The 19,025-nt window shown below is 39.7% G+C and overlaps 1 protein-coding gene across 1 annotated transcript; it reads right to left on the bottom strand.

Annotated features, from left to right (window-relative positions):
• Positions 1 to 4,047: 4,047 nt before the first annotated feature.
• On the bottom strand, positions 4,048 to 4,980 carry LOC139744675 (uncharacterized). The gene has a single exon (XM_071655098.1). The coding sequence runs from the start codon at positions 4,978 to 4,980 to the stop codon at positions 4,048 to 4,050; it is 933 nt and encodes a 310-aa protein (XP_071511199.1).
• Between the last annotated feature and the right edge of the window lie 14,045 nt (positions 4,981 to 19,025).

Here is a 19,025-nt window from a genome sequence, read left to right as displayed (position 1 = left end):
ATTCAAACGGAATACAAAAAATCTATAGTGATTGGTCTGCAAAGTGTAGGCTCCTACCATAAACATCGCCATTTGTTAAAAAGAAAACACACCTCCCAATCATTATGGGGGGGGGGGGGAGCTCCAAAATTAGGAATAATGCACCTCTCTGAAAAAATTAGACGACCATGACCGGGAGAGATAACAATACGTTCAATTATGTGAACGTATCAAGTGCGTCAATACCAGTTGTGGGATCTATAATTATGAACAATAACAATCTGTACTTACTGACGTCATAATCACGATTCTTCTGTGTATCGCCCCTGTCAGACCATGGATGTAGCCTACTAGGTGAGCGGGATTCTTGAACTGGATGTGTGAAAATTACGAAGTTCTGTATTCTGGCACCCAACATGGACGCCGATGGAAGAAGGGTTATTGCAGCGTTCTGCGATTAACAGCGTGAATGCGAATACATGTCGTTGAAACCAATATCCAAACCAATGAGGAGCCTAGAACATTGTACATGTACTTCGTTGAAGCAGGGCGGTGCACCTCCCTGGTTGAAGAGTATAGGACCTACTAGTATACTCCACTGTTATCACTATAGCAGTGTGCCTATATTCAGGGAGATGAGACACGATATTCGCCTGACGTCTCTGACGTCCGCGCCCTGTATAATAAAGAGAACATTGCTGAACACTGATTTCTACCACCACCGACACTCTTTGTTCGGCAGTGTATGGAATGTATACGAGTATTATAGCAGCTTGTGAGTGCAATGCCACACGCGCAGCGGCTTGCACCGGAAAAACACAATAATGATGGCTATTAATGACGGACTGAGGATGTGGTAATTAACGTGGGTGCACTCGTGCTGCGCGATAATGAATAGGGGCATTGGCACTTGCAGCTGTCTGGTCAAGTACGGAATGTCCACTGATGCGTATCACCATAACTACGCTTGGTGGATGGTATAGGCTTAGTATAGGTGAGATGATTAGTCTTTTAACGTTTTGCGAGCTATCAAGAAACCACTTATGAAATAATACAGAGCATACCATTCTAAGTTTTTTTTGATGAATTAATTCAGTTTTAGAACTGTTGAGACATCCACAAACAAAGTAAAGCAAAGCGATCGTAATAAAAGGTGGGTCCCACCATTTAATAGGATTGCTCTATTTTGGGTATCTCGGCCATTTCAAAACCAAACGTTGAATTCCTCTTCGAATTATGTTATATTCTTTTGTATGTCGTAAGAGGTATCTCGTTATCTCACCCAATGTTAGAAACGTGCTGTTATGTCTCAACCAAAACTATATGATCTCTCTCTCTCTCTTTTTAAGGGATGGTATACAGTTTCCGTTGAGATTGGTCTTAAGGTTTCCAGCTTTTTTGACGACGATTTTGTGAGATAATGAGAAACTTCTAACGAAATATAAAAGAGTGTGATTATAATTCTAAGAGGAATTCAAAGTTTATTCAAATAAAAATTGTTTTTTAAATGGCTGAGATATCCAAATCATAGCGACCCTATAATGAAAGGTGGGACCCACTTTTTATGACGATTCCTTTGTTTTTTTACTTCGTTTTTGGATATCAAGCAAAATAAATAAACAGAAAAAAGTGGGAGGGATGTGTGCGCCCCCCTCCTTTAATTTTGTAAAGGCGCCTCCCCTTCACACGGTTCTGCTCAGACCCCGTTGCGTTGTTTCTGTTTACATATTCTCCGATGCTTTTTCATTATTATTATGCATGGGCGTAAATCCCGGGGGGGGGGGGGGGGGGTGGGGGGATATATCCCCCCCCTGAAATGGAGGAGGGGGGATGGCCTGTACAATCATCCCCCCCCCTGAATTTTGAAAAAAAAAATGGAGGAAGCAGAAATGTGATTGTATCAATTTTGGCATATTGCATGAAGTTTGTACGCCGGCCTTCAGACAGGTAACAGAGCTGAACAGTATTCTATCTTGTAGGAAAATGTATACATAATTTTCTCAAGCGCTCGCTCGCTTCGCTCGCTCGCGAAGAAAGTAACATCGACATACACTGTAAGGTATGACTCAGACGTTGACAACGTCAAATAGTATAGGCCTATATGTAAACATGCTATGACACGAGTAACTGGGGACCATCTGCAAAATATGTACGAAAACAAACAAACAAACAAACAAACCATAACAAAAACTATATCGCCATAATTGAACCCCCTCCATTTCCTGAATCATTCCTGAGAAACGACAGTGACTGGTGACTCAGTCAGGATACATCTATGAGCATACCCAGGGAAGATCAGGGGCGTCGAATCTATCTCGGGGGGGGGGGGGGGGGGCAAAGGGGCATTTGCCCCGCCCCTACGGAAGTGTTTAGGCCGACAAATCATTTATCCCCCAAGCAATTCCCGAGATGAGGACAAATCTCTAACTTTCTTAATGGAAAATTGTCCAAATATCGCCAGAACTATGCACCAGATCGTTGTATTGCAGTCATATTAAACATGCAAAAGCTCCGCTATACAGGATCCCTTTCGATAGACTTTGTACACTTTTGAGATTGACGTATATTTCCCTAATTTATCAAAGAGTGTGCAGCAGATCTTTCACTTAACAAAAGCACCCTCATATGCAGAGGCGTCGATGGGGGGGGGGGGTGGTTCCCCCATAAAAGTGGGACAAACAAAAGCGAAAATATACTTACTTGGGTATACTTGGGTGTAGAGACTGGAAGCAAAGCTTATTTGTCCCTCGTTACAGTTCTGTCCCGTCTCAGGTAGGGCTCATATTTGATTGGGTTGTTTCTCCAGTGTCTTTCTAGGGACGACTTGAATTGGTTTATGGTGGTAGCGTTGATGGCCTCCTTGGGTAGTGCATTCCAATTGTTAACATTTCTTATTGAGAAAGCTGACTGCCTCAGACTAGAATGGATACGTTGTTTGACAAGTTTGAGACCATGACCTCTTGTTGTTGAACCGCTGGCCAGTTGGAAGAATTTAGAGGGATCTACTCTGTCGAAGCCTTTCAGAATTTTGAACATCTGTATCAAGTCAGCCCTCTGTCTTCTGTAAGCCAGAGTGGGAAGGTGCAGTTCTCTGAGTCTTTCTGGGTATGTCATTTGTTTCAGTTCAGGAAGAAGCCTTGTTGCCCTTTGTTGGACTTTTTCTAGCATGTCCTCATCCCTCTTCAGTGTTGGGTGCCATACTGAGTTGCAGTATTCCAATGTTGGTCTCACAATTGTTTTGTAGAGTGAGAGAAAGCCCTTCTTCTGTAGAGTTGTGAAAGATCTCTTAATCATTCCCACTTTACTGTTGGCTCTATTGGCAGCATCTGCTGAGTGTTTACTGAAAGACAAATTCTCCTGAAATAGCACCCCCAAATCTCTTTCTTCACTTCCACATGTTATTGAGATGGGATTTGAGTCAGTATCCAGTATGTAGTCATACCTGTGGTTTTTCCTCCCGTAGTGCATTACTTTGCACTTACTCTCGTTGAATGGCAGTTGCCATTTGTTAGACCAATTTGTTACTGCATGTAAGTCCTTCTGTAATGAGTCTGAGTCGGTTTTGGAGTCCACTATCCTGTAAAGCTTAGTATCATCTGCAAATAGTTTTACACTGGAATCAACTGTAGAAGGCAGGTCGTTAATGAAGATGTTGAACAATGTTGGTCCCAGCACACTTCCCTGTGGTATGCCACTTGTCACAGGAATAGATTTTGATTCATGCCCGTTGATCGTCACTTTTTGGGTTCTGTCTGTAAGGTAGTCACTAATCCAGGCAAGTAAGGTACCATCTATTCCATATGATCTAAGTTTGCACATCAGACGTCGATGTGGCACACTGTCGAATGCTTTTTGGTAATCAAGGTAGATACAGTCTATGGCATGCCCCTGGTCAATTGCATCAGTCCACTCCTCGCAAACCTCCAACAGTTGAGTACAGCAAGATCTTCCAGCCCGAAATCCGTGCTGTTCGTCACTCATTAACTTGTTTTGTTCTAAATGATCCATGACACGATTTCTAACAATTTTCTCCATAGTTTTGCATACAATGGAAGTAAGACTGACAGGTCAGTAGTTGGCTGGGTCACTCTTTTTCCCTTTTTTGAAGATAGGGACTACCGTAGCTTGTTTCCATACAAGTGGACATTTTCCCTCATTGATTAGCTTTGTGAATATCATTTGCAGGGGTTCGACAATCTCAGCATGTGTTTCCTTTAGGACACGAGAGTGAATACCATCAGGACCTGGAGATTTGTTGATGTCCAGATGCTCCAACAAGTCATCTATTTCCTCAGTTGTAATTTCTATGTCAGTGAGAAGATCATTGCAATTTCTCTCAACAAATGGCATTGCGTGAGTATTCTCCTCAGAGAAGACACTTCCGAAGTAATTATTGAGGTTCTCAGCCTTCTCCTGGTCCTCTTTAGCCCATCTTCCATCCGGTGCTTGGAGATCTGGTACTGTCGACTTTGGTTTTGTCTGCTTCTTCACATAATTCCAGAAACTTTTGGCATTTTGCTTGATTTCTTCTGCTAGCTTGTTTTCAAAATCTGCTTTTGCTTTCCTGATCACTGAGGTAGTAATGTTTCTTATCCTGACATACTCCTTCCAGTGTAGATTCACGTCAGGATGTTGTTTTCTCTTACTGTCACGATATTTATTCCAAGCCTTCCTTTTCCTTCGAACTGCCTCTAGGGCTTCGTTATTCATCCATTCCGGTCTGTTTCTTTTTCTCTTTCTTTTCAAGGGGACACAATCTTCTATAGCTCTGTCGAGAGTCATCTCAAAAATATCCCATGCCTGTAATCCTGTAGCATTCTCGAAACTGGAATTCCAGTCAATATCCTTCAGTTGTGACCTCATTTTGTCATAGTCGGCGTGATAGTAGCTTCTCGTAATAGGCTCCTCCTCTTCCTGTGTGTTGCTGACATCCATCTCAAAAGTAATAGTCACATGGTCGCTCTTGCCGATGGGTGGGCCAATGATGACGTCATTAATCATATCCTCATCGTTGGTTAAGATCAAATCAAGTAAACTAGGTCTCTGGCCTGTTCTTTGTCTGGTTGTTTCCTTCACATGTTGATGAAGAAACAGGTCATTCACAGTATCAACAAAAGCTTGCTCATTGTTGTCGCTTACTCCAGAAGCGATGTTCGTCTGCCAGTTAATTCCTCTGTAATTAAAGTCTCCAACCACTATCAACTGTGAGTATTTCATTGAACATGCTGTGCTGAGGAGATCATTCAAGTTGATGTTGTTATCACAGCTACTTGAGGGACTTCTGTAGACACATCCAAAGAGAAGGTCAGAGTTATTGATAGACAATTGTATCCATACTGATTCATCAAATTTTCCATTGTCTATGTCTACCAATTTGCCAGGAATCCCCTCTCTTAGATATATCACAACTCCTCTATGTTTGTCTTTGGTCTGAGATGGCAAGAACATCTGATATCCTAGTAATTGTAATTCGGTAGACTGGATATTATAATCATGAGCAAATCTCTTCGGGTAAATCTCAGTCAATGCTATTACATCTGGTTTGGTGAGTGAAATACATGTGTAAAGCTCTTCCTTTTTGTTGGTCAAAACATCACAATTTGTGTAAAAGAACTTGAGTGATGATTCCATTTCAGGCTTTCCATCCAGCTTATCGGTTGTAACATTACCCTTTTCATACACAGTCTCTTTCTGACTGACATCTTGAGGGCATTGGTCCTTGAACAGTAATGCATTATTCACTGGTACTGAACTCAAATTCCCATGTGCTGTGCTCTGTGCTCCACTGTGTGCATCATCGTTCACTGGTACAAAACTCAATTTACCATGGTGTGCTGTGCTCTGTGCTCCACTTTGTGCATCACTTTCACAATACTGTGCAGTGTTGACGAGTGCCTTAAAAACTCCTTCACCCGGTTGTCTAACGGTCGCTGACTCCCCGGCGAAAAGTCCTCTTAACCACTTTTCCGCCGCGTATTACTAGATTCTCCTCGCCCCTGTCAGTTCTCTCCTTCAGGATGTTCCTCAGTCTTTGGTATTCTTGCCTCTCACTCTTTGTGCGATCTCTGGCAATTTGGAGTGATCCTGGCTTGAGAGACCTGGCTTTCCTAAAAACTTCCCCTGTTGTGGCTCCACTGTCCATGACAACCTTCAGCGGTCTCGCAGACTCAGACTTTTTTCCAAGACGGTACATGTTCTCACATGATTGACATCTGATTCCACTTTGAGATCCTGATGAAGGATGGAACACACTTGGTCAAGATCCTCTTTTCTTCTGGTTTCGGCATCCTGACTCTGGGATTCAGGAATGCCATACATGATGATATTGTTTTTCCTTCTCTCTCTTTCCACAAAAGCATCCAGTTTACCAGCAACAAGTTTCTCCATGTCTTCAACTAGGTCACCTTGTGGTTCCTTTGTGTGACTAGAAATACCCTTCTTGAGTTCATCAATTTTTTCTTCCACTGTTTGCTGGTTGTCAGAGATCTTTGTTTTACACTCCTTCATTTCTGCTTTCAAGCCTTCTACCTCCGAGCAAAGTCTAGAGTGATTTGCCTGAAGGGAAGTCATCATCTTTAACATGTTTCCAGCCGTTCCATTGCAAGTTCGGCAATACCAGTGCAGTACATCACAGTCTTTATCATTGATGGTATCATATAGCTTCTTGGAAACATTTTGACATGAGCAGTGAAACCAGTATTTACAAAGTTCACATTCAATAGCAGCATCGTCATCCTTCACAATAAGGTCACAACTGCCACAGGTGTAATCTACCGCTGGTTTGGATGAGCTGGATAAATTTTCCTGGTTTACATCTATATGTGTAGAGGCAGTTGTAGAGGCAGATGTACTCCCCTTTCTAGTTACTGGTTTACTAACACTGGTCTTCCTATTAGACATTATCTTGTGTCATAGCTTGGACTACTCATGAAACAATGTCAGTGAAGCTCCCGAGTCCTAGCTCGAACGGAAATGGCGGCTGGAAAAAAATAATCGAAATTCGACTTACAGTTGAGCAGTTGAATGATGAAACGATGACTGGTGTACCGCTGAACCATAAAGAAGGGTTTGAATGTGTCTGCAGGGCAGTGTTGACTTCCCTTCAGAAGGGTGTGGGCCCTTGGGTATCACTGCATAAATCCTTCCATGTGGGACTATTAACTCGCGGTGTGACCCTCCATGCTTTCCAAAGCCTTGCTCGGGGCTGAAGAAAATCGTCTAAAATCTCTGCAATCCTCCTCAGAAAATCCCCAAAAAAGCATCCAAAGCAGTATATACGTCTTCCTTGGTATCACAGAAGGATTTTTGTTGATATATTTCAATCAACTCACAATCACCAAACATGAATTTCACGAGCACATCTATAGCTACAAACGGCAGTGTTTGGAGTGTAAAATGTCAAAATTTTAAAGCTCGCTCGCTCCGCTCGCTCGCATTTAATCGCTATGCCATTCTCCTGATGCTGCTGCCAGTGAATGGCAGCAGTTGCGCCCGGTGCACCCCGGCCCCTTCATTTCCAAAGCGAAAAACATAGCTACAAACGGCAGTTTTGGGACTGTAAAATGTCAAAATTTTGAAGCTCGCTCGCTTCGCTCGCTCGCATTTAACCATTATGCCATTCTCCTCATGTTGCAGCTAGTAATTGCCAGCAGTTTTCACCCGTTGCGCCCCCCTTAATTTCCAAAGCGAAAAAATATAGCTACAAACGGCAGTTTTGGGACTGTAAAATGTCAAAATTTTGAAGCTCGCTCGCTTCGCTCGCTAGCATTTAATCATTATGCCATTCTCCTGATGTTGCTGCTAGTAATTGCCAGTAGTTTTTGCCCGATGCGCCTCCTTAATTTCCAAAGCAAAAAATACAGCCACAAACGACAGTTTTAGGGACTGTAAAATGTCAAAAATTTCAAGCTCACTCGCTTCGCTCGCTCGCATTTAATCATTATGCCATTCTCCTGATGTTGCTGCCAGTAACTGCCAGCAATTTTCGCCCGGTGCGCCCCCCTTAATTTCCAAAGCGAAAAAATACAGCCACAAAGGACAGTTTTGGGGACTGTAAAATATCAAAATTTTCAAGCTCACTCGCTTCGCTCGCTCGCATTTAATCATTATGCCATTCTCCTGATGTTACTGCCAGTAATTGCCGGCAGTTGCGCCCGGTGTGTCCCCCCCCCCCTGATTTCCAAAGCGAAAAAATACAGCCACAAACGACAGTTTGGGGACTGTAAAATGTCAAAATTTTCAAACTCGCTCGCTTTTATTTAATCGTTATGCCATTCTCCTGATGTTGCATGCTGCCCGTAATTGCCAGCAGTTGTGCCCGGTGCGCCCCCCCTTATTTTCCAAAGCGAAGCATATAGCTACAAACGACAGTTTTGGGACTGTAAAAAGTCAAAATTTTCAAGCTCACTCGCTTCGCTCGCTCGTATTCAATCGTTATGCCATTCCCCTGATGTTGCTGCCAGTAACTGCCGGTAGTTGCGCCCGGTGCGCCCCCCTTAATTTCCAAAGCGAAAAAATACAGCCAAAAGCGGCAGTTTTGGGACAGTAAAATGTCAAAATTTTCAAGTTCGCTCGCTTCACTCGCTCGCATTTAATTGTTATGCCATTCTCCTGATGTTGCTGCCAGTAATTGCCAGCAGTTGCACCCGGTGCGCCCCCCTTAATTTCCAAAGCAAAAAAATACAGCCACAAACGGCAGTTTTTGGATTGTAAAATGTCAAAATTTTCAAGCTCGCTCGCTTCGCTCGCTCGCATTTAATCGCTATACCATTCTCCTGATGTTGCTGCCAGTGATTGACAACAGTTGCGCCCGGTGCGGCCCCCTTGATTTCCAAAGCAAAGAAGTATAGCTACAAACGGCAGTTTTTCGCATGTAAAAGCATTATGTCAAAATTTTCAAGCTCGCTCGCTCCGCTCGCTCGCATTTAATCGCTATGCCATTCTCCTGATGTTGCTGCCAGTGATTGACAGCAGTTGCGCACGGTGTGCCCCCCCTTAATTTCCAAAGCGAAGAATATAGCTACAAACGGCAGTTTTTGGACTGTAAAATGTCAAAATTTTCAATGTAAAAATATTTCACCGTGGGAGGGAGAAACCCCCTACCATACCCCCCCCCCCTCGCTTGCTTCGCTCCCTCACGATCTCATAACCGCTCCCCCAAGATCAAATCCTGTCTACGCCGGTGATAGGCCCCACTATTTAGTAGGCCTTCGCAGTGATGTCGCACAGGCGGAGCAAGAGCTGAAATGCTACGATTTAGTCATTCAATAACATATTGTGAATATCTCATTTTCTATTGTTTTTTTAAAGAAAAAACAAACAAAAATTTCACCAAAAGTGTGCACCAGATTGCTGAATTTCAGGTCTGAAAATGCAAAATCTTCCTCGTGTGGGAGAGGGACACCCCCCCCCATACACACCCTCCCCCCGTTAACCCGGTCGCTCCGCTCTCTCTCACAGATATTTCAAAAACAAAAAAATGTCTTCATACTTTTAAGGTCTGATTTTCCGCCGCAAGTCATCTGACAAGCAAAAAAAAAGCAACAACAAGAACAAAAAGTCTTCATGTTTTTGCTGCCACTTTCCTCCCACTTTATATTTCATGCAAAAGAGTGGGACATCCGATCCCTGAAAAGTGTGCGTGTGTGTGTGTGTGTGGGGGGGGGGGCACCAAGCTCCCCCCCCCCCCCCCCCCCCCCACAAGGCTGCGCCGGTCCGGTTATGGGCTTGTAATCGTGGTGATGGTGACCATCCCCCCACTCCTCAGTACGGATTTACGCCGTTGGTATTTACACCACCCTTTGAAGTAGAGTTTTTGTGAGCACACTATATACCTCATAAAATTGTGCTGATCCTTTAATGGTTGCAGAGAATTTATTGGAAAATCCAACTTTATTATTCCGTTAAAATCACGGCTGAGCGGCTCCATCCATCCATTATACCTCTCGTGCTCTTATTGTCCTTGTTTTTTGTCGTTACTTCACTCCACGTGATAAGTATCTCTCTCCTTCTCTCTCTCTCTCTCCCACACACACGCACACACACACACACATACACACACACATACTCCCTCCCTCTCTTCCCTCTCTCTTCCTGCATGACAGCGACTTATAGTGAATAAGGGATAAGTTGTTTCGGGTGTTTGTTTCGGGTTAGTTAGGCTATAGTTATAGCCGGATAGGTCTCCATATCATACTTCCTGTTGTTTTTTCCACTTTTTATGTAGGCCTTTATCAGTCTTATTGCTGTATTACGTGTGTGTGTGTGTGGGGGGGGGGGTGCACCCTATACAAGCACTGCTTTCTAGCATTCCTCCCCCTTTCCAGCATTTCTGTATACTTACAATAATTATGTTGTAAACTTATCCTTGAATATGTATCATAATGAAATCTATGTATTCAATTTCTGTTAAATATTTAAGGGCCTATAGCTTCGGTTGGAAATGGAAAAATAAATGAATGAAGGAATGAAAAGAATTGATATTTTTATCTGTAACTTTTTTTCAGACCAGGCACCATATATTACGGAAATAAACTCCAGATGTTAAAAAAACAAACACAAACACAAACAAAAACAAAAAAACTTCTGATGAAAAGGGCAAACCCCGGATATATACCCCATAACAAGATGAGAATAAACTCCGCGGAAGTAAACAGATATCTGAAGAAAGCAAACCCCCGATGAAAATAAACTCAAAATGTAAACCAACTTCTGGCGGGGAAAGAAATTAAAGCACGCCAGATGAAAATAAATTCTAGATGTATGACAATTAACAGAAGAAAACAAAGTTAGGATGGAAACAAACACATCACGCGTGTTACATAGCATTGCATGAACATCTATAGTCACTATTGATATATATATTACGAAGATCTCTCACGTACTATCAATCTCCGTAAATGCATTCTGATTGGTTTGAAAAATTACGTAACTTTTGGCATAATCGCGGCGAATCTGAATGGTCCGGCGAATCTGAATAGACCCTTATTATCTCACTTCAGGGACTATACATATTGAAAAATACTGGTCATTCTGCAAGATTTATATATATTTATATAATATATAACATATATATATATATTTATATAATATATAACATATATACACTGCAAAAAGTCCGGTGTTAAATAGTGAACACCGAGCTGGTGTTAAATTTTCGGTGCTCATTTATGGTGTTAAATTAACACCTCCGGGTGTCATTTCCAAATTTTAAACTGTTTTTTGAAGAGTTTCTTAGTAACTGCACTTCTTGTTGATTTTTAATTTAAACAAGACGATCAAGAATTTTACATTAAAATACTAGATTTTTGAAAAAATGTGAAAATAAATTTACACCAAAGTAACACCAGCTGGTGTGGTCTCTTATTGAAGCTGGACGGGTGTTAAACCACTGATATTAACACCAACAAATATCAAATCAACACCACGTGGTGTCATTTTTGAATTAACACCAGTACAGTGTCAAAATAACACCAGGTACAGTGTCAAATTAACACCACGAAGTGTCAGGTGAACACTTTTCAACACCATCACAGTGCATTTTCAACACCTGTGGGTGTGGTCCTTTATTGAAGTTTGATCGGTGTTAGATTTAACACCCGTGGTGTTAAATCTAACACCGATGTTTTTACAGTGTATATATATATATATGTAAATATATATATATATATATATGTAAATATATATATATATATATATATATATATATATAAACAATGTGCATCATTTTCAACAGTGTCCCTTTGAGCTTTAAATCTCTCATAATCTGTGATGTAGGTCGAAATATCATTTTGAAAAACACATTAATGGTTAAAAGAAATAATCAAGAAATGCGACCTTTTATAGGGCTCACTCCTGTGAATATAATGGTATATCCCTGACCGTCAAAATAAAAAAATAGAAGAAAAATAATTAAAAATCAGAAATGCAGTTTGGCATAAAGCTGAATAGCTGCAGGTATTGAGTATGTGAGTATGAATTCCTCTACAAACTGCAATTTGGTTGGAAGATGAAAGCTTTCCTCATGGAATTTGAAGGGATTATAATTGATTCGGTGCATATACAGAAATATATATTACTAGTATGCTACAGAGTATTTTGAGTAAAAAGAACTCGTATATACAGTGTATATATAGTCTGGCTTTGTGAACCCTACAGCTGCCAGGTTGTTGGCGAATCATCGCCAGCGGTTCACGAGCAACATTGGAGTGACACATTTATTGGCAATTTGTTTTATGTATGTGCAAGTATATATAAATAAACACCCAGATTCGAGAAGGGCGTATTGTTAAGATACAATTACCAGGTATATTTCGACTTTCAATTCACCGTGTAGTAAAAGTCGAAAACTAATCCGTTTTCGAGCGCTTGCTCACGTGTGTTGCTGTGTCACGTACTCGTGACTCGTGCTCGGTATCACATGTCGTCGCCTCAATGGAAAAAGGGGTTAACGCATCCGAGCTACGCGGGGCTGCGCGAAAAAAGTTTTCGAGATAATCGACTTTAAAGGTTTTTTGGCTTCAAAATTGGGTTTAATCAAGGTTGATTCCTTCATTTCTTATATATAGTGTACATTAACGATTAATTACTTTACAAGCGTACTTTCAGCGATAATCCTCATTAAATCTTTGAGTAATTACAATTTTTCCATTAGTAACCTTAATACAGCCATATCTTCGCGTGCTTTTGAATGGCAAAAAGGGGTTAACGCTAAAGCGCGCGTCGATAACCCCTTCTTGCCATTTAACATCGCACGAACTGACGGTGTTGAAAGGGTACTGTCACTCCATAACATGTGTGCATTAAGTTTGTCTGTACCCAATAGTGATTTTAACGTAACTGCTAGGCTTTATCAGTCGTGTCTTTTATATACTGTAGTGGGGCCTTATCCCCATTTTATTACTGGAAAATTCTAAATTATAGGATTCAATATATTGTATTTGTGAGAAATGCATTAACCCCATGCATACCAGACCACATTCCTAAGAGGACATCAATCGCTTTTTAGTATTAAAATTAGCAACATAAATTTCTTCATTTCTAAGTCAATTCTATGAAAATGTATGCTTTGTGTATACAATATGGCATAAAAACATGTGGCAATCCTTTCCAATCGAAAAAGTTGCCAATTTGCACCTACAACAGTGTATAGAATTATGTTGCCAATTTAAGGATTTGCAGCTTATTTTGCCTTTAGATAATTCCTGCAAGCTATTTCAACATATTTTGCCCGTGACAAAAGGGGATAATATTTTGCAGCATTGGTTATTTCATTTGGTACATAATTCATAATTTTTAAAGAAAAAAATAATCAAGAGTTACGCATAGATAATACATGTATATTGTACGAGAAAATTTTGAATGTGGTCTGGTACTAAGCACAGAGATAGTTTTGGGAATGAAAAACAGAAAATAAAATAGAACTTGCTCTTTATATCTTAAGACATTCTCGCAAGTGTTTCTAAATAATTTTCACGCTTTGAACAAATATTAGACTAACGATTTATTCATAGTTACACCTTGTAAACTATAGCTGATAATGTGCATGTATTCATTCGAATGCCCTCGAGACCATTCTTAAATAACTCACATAAATTATTTAGAAATTAATGAAGAAATTTAGAGCAATTACTACTGCTCAATGACTTGGCACAATGATCATGATCAAAATTAATACTACAATTTTTTGAGAAGTATTTTTCAAAGGTTTTCAGATTTATCAAAGCTATCTTTGTGCTTTAATGGTCTAATGTAGCTGACCAATGAAATACCAACAATGAAATCAAATCAAACACCATGTATGTTCAAATGAGTTTATTATATATATATATATACAGCCAATTAACATTTAAATTGCGGCATCGGTCTACCTGACATGACACTTTTAAGCTATATATTCAAAATTTGAAGTCGATAAGTCACGCGAAATTCAAATAATACACATAAACAATACATGATTGATAGTTCTTGCTCAGACAATTGACATGTTTATTTGTTGAAATAATAGGTTTCTGCGTATAATTTGAAAAAAAAAAACAAATGTTGAACATATTATTCATTATTGTAGAAGATATTTTGGAAAATATTGTAATAATATGGTAAAAATAAGGACTTCACACATCATTACATAATTACAAATAGGGACTGTAATACAGACTGATATTTGTTTCGAGGTATGAAAAAAGGTCGTTTGAAATTTAACGGCATAATGTTTTGCGTGTATACATCAAGATTCCAAACGTGAAAGCTTCAGATTGTCTAAAATTACATTTTAATCAACTTACGATGTTGCATAGCTATTCAAGGAACGAACCATCTTTAAGGCAGTTAATACAATTAAATTCATTTTATTTATTTTCTCAAAGTTACCTCATTTTTCCACAAAATGACCTCTGTGACCTTTGACCTTTAACCCAATGACCCCAAAATCGAACCAAAGTATTATTCCCCCCCCCCCCATATACCCTCATACTAAGTTTGATGTCAAACCATCACGGTTCTTGAGATATTGAAAAAAACAAAATGGGACGGACATACGCACGGATGGACGACCCGAAAACATAACGCCTGCGGCCACTTCGTTGGCGGAGGCATAAAATATGAAACAATGCTAAATATCAAAATATTATTCACTTTCTTGTTCATGCTGTGCAGATATAGTTACGAAAGTGAAATCGACAATTAGATTAATACATTTCGAATAATACACAGTGTTGCATCTATGCAGGACTTGTGATGACATTCTGCCAGGTATATACTCGCGTCTCTAACTATGATACTTTTTCAAAACTTGTTGACATTTTTTTACTGTTCTTGCCTTTATTTACATTAATATGAATTCATGCTCTCCTTGCTGTCATTGCATCGCAGAATATCCAAATGCTAATCACAATTATTAGTTATGTTGTGAAAGTAGTCTAAGAAAGTGAAATCGTGGCATTTCAAATTGCAACTTAGAAATCAATTTTCAAACAACACATTTGTAATTTTGCAGGGCATGTCACATTCTTCCAATACTTACATTTCAAAAAATAAAGATAATGGTGTAAATTAAGCATAAATTTTCTTCACTTTGGGCGAAAAACCCCAAATCTCATCAAGTTCATCGGAATATTTTGAAATACAAGAAGACATGTATTCAAATTTCCCAAGGTTTGAGGATTTGCAGATTCGATTCAATTCGTTTTGTAATTTATTATGATACAATTGTCACACAAGCACACATTATACCAGGTATTTCTGTAATTATTGTTAGTGTCCTTATTTGCACTTAATTTTGAATATTTCGAATTACCAATGGAAAAACAGAATTCCTAGAATACATTTTAATTTATCCAAAAATGTGTACATACTTACTGTATTTTCTAAGTACAGGCCTACGTGTTCAATCTAAGTAATGTCCAAGTCCAAGTCATTGCATTCTCCCTTCAATGTGGTGCCCTAGTTGGGCAAAACGAAGTAAGCGACAAAAGTGATACTCCTTGTAATGACCAAAATGTGTCTCAAATTTGCAAGGGCATCAATGGAATATCACAATGTATAACCTATTATATCTCTGAGCAAGGTGAGTGTTTGTGCATTAAATTTGACTTGGAAGAAGAGCACATTAGGTGTAATATAAAAACGTCAATTACTCAAATTTGGATGGTATGTCTCTTGATTCCTTTTACCAAAGTAAGGCAGTATGAAATCTAAAGTTCCATTCCATATGCTAATAGGCTCTAATGCAGACATCAGGTTGGCTCATGTTATATACTGTATGTGTATCTCCGCCTTAAAGTTAGAAAGTCCTTTTGCAGACTTCCCTAAATACACCAAACACTGTATACAACTAATGATACTAGTATTTGGATCATGTCTGTGAAATGTCAAAGTCGCAAGATGTGTAGAATTCAAACGATGCACAAGAGTACTACAGCTGTATATGTATTTGTACTGTCGTCTGTGTTCAAGCCACAACAGTAGGCCTACAATATGATTCACTGTTCGGATGTTTGATGCATGTGTCCATCATTTTCCTCCTCCTCGGATTCATCACTCTGAGACTGTTGTACCTCTGTCGTGAGGTTTTCATAGTAGCTGTGATACATCGATGGGATAATGTTGTCCTTGCACAAACTAAGCAAATCTTGCTTCTTTTCCCTTGAGAGGGCGAGATGTTGCTTGTACAACAGAGGCAGACGCATGTCATTTCTTCGACTTGAGCCCGAGACGCGAACTTCTACGAAGTCTTCGTTGAAATCATACTTTATTTTGATGACAGAGGGGTCTGTCCTCTGTACGCGGATCTGACGAATTTTCAACCAGTTGACGGGATTGCCAGCCCTGTCCTTCTTCATGTACTTCACACAGGGTGTTGTCAACTGACGCAGATCAAGGAAGTCCTCTTTCGTCATGTGGGTAACTTCATACCGATTCCTGTTCCTTGCTGTTTGAATAACTGGTATCCACTGGTCGGGGTGATGGATTGTCACTCCCCTTTTGTTCCTTTCGATGCAGGAATGCATCGCGTCACATTCCATTTGAGTATGTCCGCTGATCAAGAATTTATGGTCAATGATGGCAACATTAGTGTGCAGAACTGCATATAGCAAAGTGCAAGCTATAATTCTGTTCCGATTTTGGCCTCCACAGCAGTCAGAAAAGAAACTTATGTGTGTGGTATCAGGATCAAGTGACTGCATGAACTTTAAGAGGCATGAGCCAATCTCACATGCTCCCCGCTTCGCTGTAGTCTCATGCCAGACAAAGCAATTTCCACATGCAGTAGCCTGGTTGTATACAGTGAAATTATACGTAGACATTTTCCGCTTGTAATAGAACGAAGATGTCTGGCCATAGGGTGTAGTCAAGACCTGCTGAAGATCAAAAGTAAAGGAGCTAAAGATTGGATCGATCTTTGCTCGTTCCTTGTCTCTTTGTTTCTCTTCTCTTGCACTTTCCTTTTCAGCAATGTGTTTCTTGTAGTTCTGCTCTTTAACTTCCCTTTCTTCCGGAGTTGAATTATTGAATGAAGCACATGTGTTACATTCATCTTTCTTCGGATGATGAAATCCCAAATTATATTGGGAATTGAAAATGTTTCTATACACTGCGAAGGAAACTGGTTTCGATACAGACGATTCGTACATTGCGTACATCTTGGAAACGCTTAAAGAAGGGTCCAGATATTTCCTTTTTGAAGACGCACGACAGTAATGTGATTCAACAACAGGAAATGAATCAATGTGTTCACATACTTTTTTAACATCTTCTTCTGAAGTTTTGTTCACTGACGGTAACTTTCCCCTCCTGTCTTCTCGTGCAAACGGGCCTTCATACTTCTTCAATGTATACTCAATAAGCTTGGAACCAATTCCCAAAGTACTGAGAAAGAAATGTTTGCACACTCGTTCCCTTTGTGATGTGAGCGGGAGATGGTATTTGTACATGTGACGCACTCGCTTCTGACTTTTTCTCTTTTTTCTAGGTATTGCTTTGGACCGAGAAATATGGTGATGAATAAAATCTCGCTGACGGGTGTAGGAGCCCGTTTTCCAGTAATCCTCGAACAATGTTTTCCTGTCTTCATCAGAGAACTTAGAGAAGCACTTATGGGGACATTTTGTGTTACACTTCTTTCCTATCTTTCTGGCAGGGATTGTTTTATTACGTACAACATATTCCTCTCCCCGATTACGTTTTCTTGACTGCTGTCTTTTCTTCCATTCTTCTGGATTCCGTTTTCTCTTCCTCCACGTTTCTGAAATAGAAAATAACACATGATTAACTCTTTCTTTCTCCTTGCTACAAGTAGCACACAGAATGTAAAAAGGAAATTTGTTTCATAAGTTTATTGTAAAAAAGTGGGAATATACTGAAGGTTCAAAAATAATCCACAGAAACATGTCAATATGCAAGTGAAAAGTCAATATTAGATATGGGCCATGTTTCGTGAATACAAAGGTACTGTCCTACACTGAACCGTTTAGCGTCTAAAAACGTATGCGTTTTTCAGCGAGTTTACAGACGTAAATTAGAGGTCGAAAAAACGGCACGAGGCAGTTCTCATATTAGTTTCCCTAAAATTCTGCAACAGTAAGTAATAATGATAATAATGATTGATGAGATTTGTAATGCGGCAAATCCACTCTGTAGAATGCTCCACGCGAAAATAGAAGAGTAAGATAGAAAGTAAATTATTAATACAAGGCATGGGTAATCAAAAGGTAGCATTAAAGAAGTGAGTTTTAAACTACTTTTAAAGGACTCTGATGAAGAGCAAAGTTTATCTAACTAAAAGGAGATTATTCCATACAGTGGAACCAGTCTGATCCTTGTGTGCCCCAAGTTGTAGCGAATTTTGGAATTTAGAATTTAGAAACTAAATTTCTGGCGCGTTTGCAATGGACTTGATTGTAAGCTATTGCAAGTCTGTAATTGAACTACAGTACATAACCCGTGTATGAAGAGCCAATCACACTTTCCGAAATAAGCAGTTACTAAGTGTAGATAATGATTTGACAGAGATTTTTGTTGTTGAAATACTGCTCATATTATCATAATTCATGACACCTTTTATATCATATAATCACCTCAGACTGACTGTCTTGAACCTCGTGCATGTTATCTTCATGTTGGGTATGCTGACCCTCTTGATGCTCGAGGGAGTCACGGTCACCTTGATCTTGCTCCGTCTCATTTATTTCATCCTTCGAGTGATATATGGAGACAAGAAGCCAATGTAAGAGCATTATCTGAATATCTAACTGGACTCAGTAAAACAAAAAGAAACAGAGAATACAAAAAGGGGTTAAATTTTTAGCAAAGTTTTCATTAGCCTTTCAAAAGCTTTGAAGGTGCCTGTGATGACATGTTAATAGTTTTAACTGAAAGCCCATGCTGTCTTCAGGGAACTATGTTATAAATTCACAAATCTATGAATTAAGAATAAAAAATATCGCTTTTATTCAAAACACGGGAAGAGGCTGCTATCGTTCTGCCTGGCTAAATTTGAAGGAGCTTAGTCAATTGCCGTTATGCCATCAGGAGAAATAAGCAAAATGCTA

This window comes from Diadema antillarum, unplaced genomic scaffold, assembly GCF_040938485.1.
Source record: "Diadema antillarum isolate AM-2024a unplaced genomic scaffold, OU_Dant_1.0 seq00001201_RagTag, whole genome shotgun sequence".
Classification (NCBI taxonomy): domain Eukaryota; kingdom Metazoa; phylum Echinodermata; class Echinoidea; order Diadematoida; family Diadematidae; genus Diadema; species Diadema antillarum.
The sequence above is the reverse complement of the archived record's forward strand: the minus strand, read 5'-3'. Positions and strand labels throughout refer to the sequence as shown.

Coding starts and splice junctions, on each gene's coding strand:
- LOC139744675 (XM_071655098.1), bottom strand. CDS start 4,980: ATGATTAATGACGTCATCATTGGCCCACCCATCGGCAAGAGCGACCAT.